The sequence below is a fragment of the Taudactylus pleione genome, unplaced genomic scaffold (assembly GCF_031769625.1).
Source record: "Taudactylus pleione unplaced genomic scaffold, aTauple2 ptg000510l, whole genome shotgun sequence".
Classification (NCBI taxonomy): domain Eukaryota; kingdom Metazoa; phylum Chordata; class Amphibia; order Anura; family Myobatrachidae; genus Taudactylus; species Taudactylus pleione.
In genome coordinates this window covers 4,441,044-4,453,407 of record NW_028284912.1, presented here as the reverse complement: position 1 = coordinate 4,453,407, position 12,364 = coordinate 4,441,044, and the positions used below count along the sequence as shown (strand labels likewise).

General features: G+C 47.4%; 1 protein-coding gene across 1 annotated transcript in view; it reads right to left on the bottom strand.

Annotated features, from left to right (window-relative positions):
- Window positions 1-12,364, bottom strand: part of DEPTOR (DEP domain containing MTOR interacting protein) — a 102,957-nt gene that overhangs the window by 56,398 nt on the left and 34,195 nt on the right. The window contains exons 3-4 of the mRNA XM_088450191.1: window positions 4,979-5,157; window positions 1,691-1,814 (exon numbers count right to left, since the gene is read on the bottom strand). Coding sequence (XP_088306317.1) covers window positions 1,691-1,814; window positions 4,979-5,157 — 303 coding nt within the window. The remainder of the gene's footprint in view (window positions 1-1,690; window positions 1,815-4,978; window positions 5,158-12,364) is intronic.

The following is a 12,364-nucleotide window of genomic DNA, read 5'->3' as shown; positions in this document are numbered from 1 at the left end:
CTGTCTATTAACTACATCCCCTGTACACGGCTTGGAAGATCATTCAAGATCACAGATAGTACTCGAAGACCCTGAGTGCTGCTCGCCAGGTTCGGCAGATGAATTGAAAAATAGTTAGAAAAAATAAAAAAAAATTACGTCTGCTATTATAAATGCAAATGGGCTGATGCAGGATTGACCGCGATCCAGCACCAAAACGGCAGGCTTAAAACGCATTCAGTGATAAAGCGAATATGCTAAGTTGCAACTATAGCGAGTTGTTTTCGGCACTAGCAGCACATGGCCTCAGGATTATGCCAGGCGCAGATCACATGCATAAGTGCCAAGTCAGCCAATCACAAAAGGTTTGCTGGAGACGTTACACAAAACACCCAGAAATAAGTGATTCCAGGTGCTGGTAGGGAGCCTGGTAACGACATAGGCGTCTATTTACTAAGCCTTGGATGGAGATAAAGTGGAGAGATAAAGTACCAGCCAATCAGCTCCTGATATGTCACAGGCTGAGTTTGAAAAGGGACAGTTAGGAGCTGAATGGCTGGTACTTTATCGCCATCCAAGGCTTAGTAAATAGACCCTTCAGGCTTCTCTCCTACAACTGCTGCGTAGTTGGCATTGGTTGCTGAGTAACATAAGTAGGAGTGGTCAGTGACAGCAGGAGCCCCAAGACTAACTGGTACCAGTGAATCAGGTGTCAGAGTGAGTCCACCCTGCCATAAGCATAATTGGAATAAACATCCTAAGAGCAGGTTGCAGCAACCTGTGATTCTCCAGCTGCTGTAGAACTACAAGTCTCAGGATACCTATGCCAGTCCAAGGGAATATATCAAAGTATCTTAAATATATAGTCATGTCCATAATTAAGTTTTTCTAGTAGCTGGCTTAATCAAGCACCAGAGGTTCACACATATATATGTTCTGCACAGAGGTAATTGTCAGGTGAGAGACAGGAACCCTTTGGTGTTCTGGCCTTGGTGAAAAGTGTGCCGGCCCTCGGCAGCTAGTGACTGGCATGTGTACTCATTGCAGTGTGTCCTATTGTACTGGGTTGCACCACTGTGGGCACCCAAGTAAGTAATGGACAGACCTTCAGGTCAGGTGTGGTGCTCATTATAGGTCCTAATGGGAGCGGACCCCTGATTTCGCACTGGCCTTGGAATATACCCCTGGATGTCCTTTGAGTTCCGTTTCTGTGTCGCGGTTGCTCAACCATGACCTTGTTTTGGATCCCGATTTGATACTGTACCTCACAGTTACATTTTCCAGGGGCAGGTGCGCCCGACACCCATTCAATCATTGCAGCTGCAGTGAGTGGGTCACACCTCTCAACTGTTGGCAATTGGGACAAGGCAGTCCCTCAAATTGGGACTGTTCCACCAACTTCAAAATGGATGGGAAGAGTGAAAGTACACAACATTGAATGAAAATTGACATTTCATGGCTGTAGCAATGTGTTGCATTAGGATAAGGAGATATTTGCACCAAGAAAGAATCATAGGTGCGTCATAGCTAGCATTTTCTATATATCTTTGTTGACACGGAACATAATGCAAGAAATCTTACATGACCCAGATGTGAAATTAGTACCGGACAAATAACCCCAGGGATCCGCGCAAATTAACAGATCGCAGGAGTCATTTGTCCAGCTCCAGATTACCATTTACGCAGCTCATCACGGCAGTAAGATACGTACTTCTCATATATGCGCTGTCCTCGCATAATAACCTTCACCTCCTGCTCTATGGGGAACGTCCCATCATCGTTCCTGAACCGGTAGAAAAGTTTTGCATCTCTGAAATCCTTGAATTCATCGCACACTGCAACATGAGAGAGAGGGTTAGCCCAGGCAGAACGCTTCACTTACATTGGGCAGGAATATAAAGGCCACATTATTATAATTTTATCAGTTATTAAATATATTGTTCTGGCAGGGCAAGCTGGAATCTGTAGTTCAGCAACTAGATGATGTGCCTGATGTCGCTCCACTCCGCCAGATCGGATGATATATAGTCTAGTGTGTACCCAGCATTATAAATGTGAGATGAGGCCACTGGGACGGGACACCATGAGGTCAGGTATTTAGAAAAAAAACAAAATAAATAAATACAGCTTAAGACTGGAAAATAGTGTAGAACTTTTGAATCTGTCATACAACATGTACAAGTTGTGATTATTTTCACTGTTATAACATTGCTGCTACTTTTTATACATTTACCTGTCTTACACAAGGGGATAGTTATTGCTTAATGAAAGTTCACCTGGACATCTCCCTCTCGTGATTTAGTGAATCCCCAAATATGAATCAGAGGACTACCAATAGTTTAACACACTTAGGGGTCTATTCATCATTACTTCATTTCTACAAAAGCAGGTGAAAATTAACATTTTCACCTGCAATTGTAGAAATTACGTTTTTGGTACATTCATCAAAAAGGTAAAGCGGGAGATATCACAGATATCTACTGCTTACCTTTCTATCCCGGAATGGCCCGCTGTCCCCATACACTAGGATCATAGATACCTCCTGGTTACCTTTCTGTCCCGGAATGGCCCGCTGTCCCCATACACTAGTATCACAGATATCTCTTGGTTACCTTTCTCTCCCGGAATGGCCCACTGTCCCCATACACTAGTTTCACAGATATCTCCTGCTTACCTTCCTTTCCCGGAATGGCCCGCTGTCCCCATACACTAGTATAACAGATATCTCCTGGTTACCTTTCTCTCCCAGAATGGCCCGCTGTCCCCATACACTAATATCACATATCTCCTGGTTACCTTTCTCTCACGGAATGGCCCACTGTCCCCATACACTAGTATCACAGATATCTCCTGCTTACCTTCCTCTCCCGGAATGGCCCTCTGTCCCCATACACTAGTATCACAGATATCTCCTGGTTACCTTTCTCTCCCGGAATGGCCCGCTGTCCCCATACACTAGTATCACAGATATCTCCTGCTTACCTTCCTCTCCCGGAATGGCCCGCTGTCCCCATACACTAGTATAACAGATATCTCCTGCTTACCTTTCTCTCCCGGAATGGCCCGCTGTCCCCACACACTGGTATCACAGATATCTTCTTGTTACCTTTCTCTCCCGGAATGGCCCGCTGTCCCCATACACTAGTATCACAGATATCTCATGCTTACCTTTCTCTCCCGGAATGGTAATTAACATCATACTTGCCTACCCTCCCGATTTGGTCGGGAGCCTCCCGAAAATCGGGTGCCGCTCCCGACCTCCCGGGATGGCAGGCAAGTCTCCCGGCTGCCGCCGACCCCTCCTGTCCCACCACAGTCTCCCGGCAGTGAAGGGGCAGTGACGCGATTCGCGTCATTTTGGCACCGCCCCCCACTTCACACTGCCTGTAATATCGGCAGTGTGTAGCGGGGGCGGGGTCAAAATGACGTGCTCGCGTGGCTCCGCCCACAAAACATCTCATCTTGTCGGCCCCGCCCCCGTCTGCTGGCCACGCCCCCCCAGTAACGCCGATCTGGCTGCTCCCTCCCGGAAGGGGCAGCCAGATAGTTGGCATGTATGATTAACATCATGAATAGAGCCCTTAGTGGCCTATTTATCATATATTTGTGGGATATCCCCAGAAAACACCCATTTTGGGGGCAGTAACCACAAAGGTTAAGGATCCCCAGGATGTTGGCTGGAGGGACCATAGTGGATTTCTCCAATATCTGCCTCAGTCCCTTCATTTACAAAATCAGAAGCAGCTCACATAGGTTTCTTTCTATGGACACTGCTAGGTAGTCAATGTGAAGCATTCTGGAGCGTGGCCCCAGCAGCTTACGCATCTTCAGATGGCGTCAGCCGCTGTAGCCCAGGGCCAAACTCCAAAGAAAACACTAGGAGAGTAGGTACCCTCCTCAGCAATGGCCACCACACAAGCGTGGTCGTCTGACTTCGCATGTGCAGAGGGTCCCGGATAGATGAGTGATGTGACCGCTAATACAATCACTTCTAACACATCGCAGGGCAGGGACAGGTTCCATTCCGAGCCCCAGTGCCTGCGAGTGTATTTTATTACATCCTTGAGAATCTTAACTTTCTTATTGACGCAAACAGCGGCCATAAAGCTGGGTACACACTGACCGATACATTGGCCGATCAATTGGTAGTCCAATGTATCTGCTGTCCGTCGGGCAGTGTGTACTCGCGATATGTCGGTGAATGTTGCCGTTCACCGACATATCGCATTGGCTGTGCTGCACAGCCGATGGACAGATATGTCTGCAGATATATCTGTCCATTGGCAGGTGTGACACCGCCCGTAGGGGAGGGACACGCCCCCATCCACCGGGACACGCCCCCTGGACCTGCGGACAGACATAGATGATGGTTGTTCAGTGTGTACGAACAACCATCATCTGCAGATATATCTGTATAGTGTGTACCCACCATAAGGCATTATAATTATCAGGTCTAGCACCTAACAAATATGCCCCAAAGGGGGAAATTTTTTGAAACCTTCTAAAGGAGGACAAGTGGGTGTGACCACATGAACCAATCAGCTTCTAGCTATTATTCATTTAGTACATTCTATAAAATGATATACAGTCTGCTCTGCAACCGCGCTCTCTGAGGCCATAGGTGGCCCCACATTCGTATTCTGCGAATCGCAGCATTGAGTAGCGGAGAGCTGGGCCACGATGATGCAATTCACTGCGCCAGACGCCCCCGCACATCCCAACTGCCTTCTGGAAGAAAATGGCGGCAGCTATAACTAGAATGTGCTATGTGCAAGGACCATAATTCCATGTTATTTTGGAACCCTTACCATCCAATCGGGCAACCTAGGCGGTTGCTTCTTTCAGAACGTAGCTTGGGGCACTGTCCCGGTGACAAGGAACCCCACAATACAAACACCACTAAGACTTAGGTTTGTTTGACGTTAGGGCTGTTATAAGAAAAAAAACATAAAACAATTAAACACAATAAATAAATGAGCACAGGGCTGAAAGCGCTCACCGTGATGTATAGTGTTATTCTCCACCATTTTCTGCATCAGTTCTATTGCAGTGATCCTGTCTGAAGCTTCTTTGCGATCTATAAGCCAGTCGACCGTTTCCCTGGCCACAAAGCAATTTGGGTAGGTTCTCAGATGGCGGCGCCTGTCTTTTATTACTTTGTCTTCGTGCAGCCGAAGCCTGGAGGGAAAAAAATAGGCTTTAATTGCCTTACAACGAACAGCAAAATGTTTTTGCAGAACAATTTCAATTTAAGAAGTATTTACTTGGGTTGTGCTCGGTTAGCAAGATATCACTAAAAATGAATACTCTTCGTAATTGGCGCAACACTACAAAAAATGAAAACACAGATGCAGTTGTCCATTTACTGTATATTCACTGTACAATATAACTGACAATTTACACTACGTATGTAAACAAGTGATTGGACACCCCCCGTGCAAGCTAAATGTTCCCATACATACCATTGCACACCAGTTCCAAATGAACACTAATGTGGCGGTTTCTACAAGAACACTTGGTACGGAGGCCCGTGCACTTGCAGCTCTACGGAAACAACTAATGTTTTTATCAGGGCGACAATGCCCCCTATCATGGGCGACGCTGTGTTAGTATATAGAAAATTTGGTAACCCGGATGTGCTGGCCAGCTCAGAGTCCAGATCTTAACCCCACTGAGAACCAATGGGACGATTTGGAGTGATGGGTGCGTTCTAGGCCGACTCGGCCTTCCTCAGTGTGGCAGTTGGTCACTGTACTTAAGGCGTTATGGCTGAACATACAGCCCTACTGCTGTCCAGGAGCTTGCGGATAGTTTGCCAAGAAGATGGGCTGCAATAATCACTGTACGTGGTGGATCTACGGGATCGGTATGAAACACCGCCGGACGCAGGTATGTTTTTGAACTACTACTAACCCTCTCCCCCCACCCCCTAACTTAGGGGAGCCTAACCCTAACCACCCCCTGTAAGTGCCTAAACCTAACCCCCCCTTCCCCGTAGCCTAAACCTAAGTTTCCCGGGGGGGGATGGGGGGGTGCCTAACTCTAACCCTCCCGGGGGAGCGCCTGACCCTAAGTCCCCCCCACGATCCCCTAATCTAACCCTCCCCCTTTCGCGGCTGTCCGCGCCCGGCTTACCTACCAATCGGTCTACCGGGCGTCGGGGTCGCGGCGTAGGTAAAATGACGCCTGTCATTAGACCCCTGCTGGGGTTAGACAGTCGGGAAGCCGGCTGTCAGCATTTCGACCGTTGGCTTCCTAACTGCATCCCGTTATCTATACCTGAATCACCTACAGTGTAACCCATAAATGACGGACACTACCTAATGAATGAAGTAGTTATATTCATTCATCGGAGATGATACCGGAGCAAAAGTCTATTTTAAAAAATTATTCTGCCTTAACCTTAGCATATAAATCTGAATCACGAGGTGACCTGGCTTTGCCTACTTTCATGGTCTATCACATTACCGTCAAAGGTAAAAGTCATCAGGTTGCCCGTACAACATCAGCAGATGAAGCTATATATCTGTATGCAGGGGCATAGGAACCGGGGCAGTTGCCCTCCCCCCCAAAAAAATTATATATATATATATATATATATATATATATATATATATATATGATTTCTGTTGGGTGGCCAAAGACAGTCTCCCCCCCCCCCCCCCCCATTGAACGTCTACACAAAAGTGAATGAGGATGAATGAAATGAAAATGGGGATGAAGCGATAAAAGCTACATTTGAATTCACCAACTGTTCTCGTTTCTGTTTATCAAAAATTAAGTTATCTTCATGTTTGTTCTCTGTCCATTTTTGTATAACAACATGCAGTAAGCATAAGGAGAGACACGACATCGGGAAGCTGCACTTCCCGTTGGCTGTTCTTGTAAGTTGTATGACAATGGAAGAGAGAGAGCGAATGATTGCGGCCTGTGGGTGGTGTAAAACGTTAGCAGCAGTCTCGTTGTCGCCAAACCGTAGCACATACCACATATTATAGCACATACCATAACCAGTGAGGCAGTGACTATAGATTTAAATATACTCCCAATAGAATGAGATCACGCTGTCAATGAAATCTGATTAAGTTAATGACAATGAAAAATTAAAATTTTTAAGATGAACAATTGAATTTATCCATCTTTCCAACAGCCAGCTATTGTACTAATTGGTAGTTAATATTAATAATAATATTTATTTATTAATGTATGAAATCAATTTTTATAGAAAAATAAACAATGAAACTGGGGTCGGCCAATCCCAGAAAGACTGACGGAAATTAATATGGCATTGGGAGTCTTTGTCTGTCTGTCTACAGTCACCGTTACAACTTTCGTAATACGAGATACCAAAAACGCGAGAAAAAAGGGGCTCCAGGCCCTATAGTAGTCCTTGGCCTTTTGTCCCCCCCCCCATGAAAATGTTCGTTCCTACGCCCATGTCTGCAAGATATATCATCTGCTGTGCTGCACATCAGATCGGTTATGTCTGTGATCTATGGGCCTAATTCAGATCCGCTCGCAAGCAGCTCGATGTTTGGGCCCTGCACATGCGCCGCGTCCGGCATGCACAAGCCCCGACGAGCGACTGAGCTTCAGTCGCTGAAGGGCTCGCTACGAGATGGGGCGGCTGTCGATGGTGAGTGACAGCTCGTCCCGTTTTGCAGGCGGGTAGGGGGGGGTGGCGTTTGTGGGAGGACCTACTGACATCACTAGTGATGTCAGTAGTGGACTCACTGCTCTATTAGATAAGGGAGTCCACTCGGGCTTGCGGCAGCTGAGACCCTACCCCAGAGTCTCGTCGCAAGTCTGATGGTCGCGATAATCGCGACGGTCTCCAGCCCACTCGTACAGGCTGTGGGTGGGTGGACACCAACAACTTTGCGAGCGGCCTGGAGAAAAAAAAAAACGCCCACAGACCCTGCGAGTTGCCTGCGGCAGCGAGCAAGTCTGAATCAAGGCCTATGTCTGTGAATTACGTAGTTCACAGACATATCAGCTGTACACAACCCGTTCAATGGAACAGGTGATCGATATGTCTATCAGTGTGTACCCTACTTTTCTACATAGACTCTCCATCCACTTTCTCTCTCTCTCCGAGACTTAGGACATAGGACCTCATTCAGAGGCGGTCGCAAGAAGCGATCGCTCTCTCTGAATGAGGGCGGGCGCTTGTTTTTTGGTGCGGCCTCCTGATCGCAAGCTAAGCTGTGGGTTACCCACAGCTTAGTTAGCGACCGGGGTGATGGTCGCGATGGTGATCACCATCGCGACCATCGGGGCTCGCGACGAGACCCTAAGGTTGTGTCTGGGCACTCGCAAGCCCCAGGGAGCTTTCTGCTCTGATGGAGCAGGAAGCTCCCCACTGACATCACTGATGATGTCAGTGCGGCCGCCCACAAAACGGTAGGCGTTCGTTAAGGAATGCCTCCATTTTGGAACCCCCCCCCGGGCCCCGCCTACAAAAAGGGGCGAGCTGTCGATCAACATCGACAGCCGCCCCTTTTGTAGCGAACTCCGGAGCAAGAGAGTTTCTCTCTCGCTCCGGGACTTGCGCACGCATTGACTCGGTTGCAAGCACATGGGTGCTTGCGTCCGGGTCTGAATGACCCCCATAGACCCGTATGTAACTACTCTCATATTATTCACAATAAACTCTGATGTAATATTCATTTGCATTTGTCCTCGACATTCCAAACAAATCATCTACGTCTATGTGGTTCCTTTCCCAAAGCTGAATTAATATAACATCGTTTGTTTAATGTTGGTCCAGCAGAGAAAGAGCAATTAGTAAACTATCCAGCAATCTCAGATAAAACAACAAAACCCCAGAAATTAAATAAATAACTCAGATTTCTCAGTGTAAGCGGCCAAAATGCAGGATGCACAGTGTTTATTTTATTAGCTATTAAAGTGAAGCCTTATGTCAGTAATTGGAGCATTTGTGCAATCACTGTATGCTCCATTGGGAAGAAGGTTTCACTCGAGCCTCACGTAGAAGGGGGGATAAAAAAAAACACAGCAAAGAAAGAAGAATTAGGACTTATGGACATTGCTTTATATAGGTGCGTTTGCCACCACAACCTTCCTCATACATGCCTACTCTCCTGGGAGTCACGGGAGGCTCCCGATTATTCGGGTAACCCCCCACATCCCCGAAAGAGTAGGCGAATCTCCTGCACCCCGCCCACTTCCTAGTGAATTGGGCAGGATGGGGAGGTGTTCCGAGAAGTTTGTGGGTCCGTATGGAGGGGGCGTGGTTAAATGGCGTGAATCGCGTCATTTAGCCCCGCCCGCTCCTCGCGGACCTGCGAATCGCAGGGTTTCCTGTAAAGGGAGCAGGGCCTAATGCCAGCTGTTGTCTGGCCCCACCCCCTGAAGATGAAAGAAGCAGGTCCTCTACGGCTGCTCCCGGAACCCTGCCCTGCGAAGTCGTTAAGATAGACCTTCCCGCATCAGGCTGACGGAAGTAGCACAAAATCCCACCTCCCAACATTTCAGTTTCCCAAAGAGGGACAGGTTGCGCGCCGAAGACGTGCACAGCCGAAAAGGGGTGGAGCCTCGAGGCAACCCCGTTTACATCACTGTGGGGGCGTGCCCGGCACTCTCCGAGATGCTGGGCAGCCCCCGTGATCTCACTACACTGGTGAACAAATGCCGGGCGCATGTGCAATCGAATAATCATCGACCGACGCTGCGTCCTCGTACGCAGATGCTTGGATATGCAAAGCTGCAGGTGGGCGTCTCTATACATTCCTCTGAGACGATTGCATATTATCGTTCAGCCGCGTACAGTGATCGCAGCTGCGACGGCGTTAGTGTGGATCTCTGAATCAGATTCTCCACCAGTATATGGTCCCCATTGTGAGTAAGTGTCTCAGGGGTCTATTTACTATCAGCTCCCAACTGTCATTTTTCAAACACAGCCCGTAAGATGACAGTTGGGAGCTGATTGGCTGGCACCTTATCACTTTCTTATCACTTTTCACTCTGTCTCCTAACACTGCTTAGTAACTAGACCCTGCAGTTCGCAACCACTACAGCGACCCACCCATAACACGCCCGTAAGACGCCATGATAGTCTTTTGACATGGGATAGAAAGCTACCAAAATGTTTATTTCATCTTTCTCTCTTTAAAATTCAGTCAAACCCCCATTTTACATGCCCCAATTTTACCATTTTTAAAATTACATGATTTGCTATTACTATAATATTAACAAATTGTCCATCCCTACCTTTCTCACATGAAAATATTCCCATATCCATTACTTTGGCCTGTTATTTAGTAGACTTCTCTTATGTCTCACCGGAAGGGTCTATTACAGTAGAGTAGTCAGTTACCATTGGGGCTTATTCATCAAACGATAAATGGCCCGGTAACCATGCGGAAACACATGTTTAGATTCCCAGGCCATTCATCAACAGGGGCGCGAATAGGACCACCTGATATTCAGCAAAGTAGTTTGCTTTGAAGAACAAGATGGCGCTTGTTCTCAGAGCCCTGCTCCTTCCTATGGGAAGGAGTTCCGGGGATGCGAAGAGGGATCTGAGCGGATCCCTCCGCCGCCTCCTCACTACCTCCCCGGCTGCTGTGCGCATGACTTCAGGTACACATGCGTAGACGCGCCGAGGGGGGAACGGTAAGTAATGCAGCTACTTCTGTAGCTGCGCTACTAACCGCGGGAACAGCCGCTTTTCATACGGCCCCCATGATGGTTAGGCCCCCCCCAGTGTTAGTAATGCAAGCAATCCACTACGCCATTCATACACTATTCCACATGTTTATTGGGATTCAAATTGTTTTCCCTCAAGTTAACAATTAACTTTACTGTACAGATAAATTTTTGATCATGGATGTTTCACCGTGTCCAGATGTTTTAGATGCAGAACAAACCATTTTGGTCTATTGCAAATTGAATGGTTTGGTTATAACCCCTAATTTACTTTAAGTTCAGGCTATTTTTTGACGCAATGCGTGCAGAATAGCGTCATCATAGCCCCGCTTTGCAATGCCGGTAATCTCGCCATTGAATAGCACGGGGCTGGGCCACAATGACGCTTTGCTATGCCGCGTCCCACCCACCTTTGAAGTCACCACGCCCCTTCTACGCCAACCTGACTGACCCCCACGAAAAGTCGGCAAGCTGGACTAAGTGTATATGTGTGAAGGTTCTGGACCCATGCAACACTATTAGTACCTCTAACATCACATCATGAGCCTGATTCGTAGTTAAGAGCAAATAAAAATGTGCAACACAAAATTAGCAGCTTGCACCGTGGCAAAACCATGTTGCCCTGAAGGCGGGGCAGATTTCGCATGTGCAGAGATTTAGTAGTGGATTCAATTAGAAGCTGGCTGCCGGCATCAGCGCACATTACACATATTACAGCAGATTACGATCGGCTGATTCCGCATGCACCTCCACAGGCTGCGAGCAGAATCAACCTCTGCAGGAGGAATTCAATTATAAGCGATGTGCCGCCATGCTTCGCCGTAACGCTCAGCAGATCACAAAGGCCGTACATGGCAGGGCCGACCTCACAAGTTTTCCCTCGTACCCATATGGGCCAGGCGTAATGTGTGATTCCAGAATGGCACATTGCATCCATTGGACTGACCTGAATTTTAAGAGACCATATGGCCACAGCAGAGGTGTGTTTGCACTTAGCAGAATAAACCAAACAGGCATTAATCAGTTCAGAGATAAAAAAAAAACACTTCACAGATTGCAGCAAAACACCACCTGGTATGTGCGAGTAAACAGATTACAAAGTACAGTTGTTTATTTAGTGGACTTGCCATCACGTCTCCTTCACACGTATGATGAGATTAGATTGGCTGACTTTGGATAGGGCTGCGAGAGGAGAGAGACAAAGCTGAACTTTGGCTAGTTCCCCAGCAAAAACTAAACAACGCTCAGCCTTCGCTCCTATCAGCGGTGGGACAAGAGGTTTTGGTCCCCAAGGCTAAGTTTGAAAATTATGCCCTTCTCCACCCACCAGCAAACAAGACATGTTTACTATCCCCATGGTAGCTATTTACAGATTACGCAATAGTGCCCCAACGCTACAGAGCGAGCAGTGATGACCAAACACAATATACTAGTACAGTGACCCCAGTGCCTCTGCCTGTATGGGTTATACAATAGGCTCCTTTTTGTGATGACTAGTGTACAGCATCTAACCAATTTCTGCTGACCAACACACAATACAGGGAAAATGGTTTAGTGGACAGTGTACAAAAGAGCCCATCCATGGTGACCAATACAATATAAAGCCCATTTCCTGGAGTTTCAATATACAATACAGAGCACATTACCAATGGCCAATACAGCCCATTTGCTGGTGGGTCAGAATAAACACACAGCCCATTCTCTGGAGGACCTC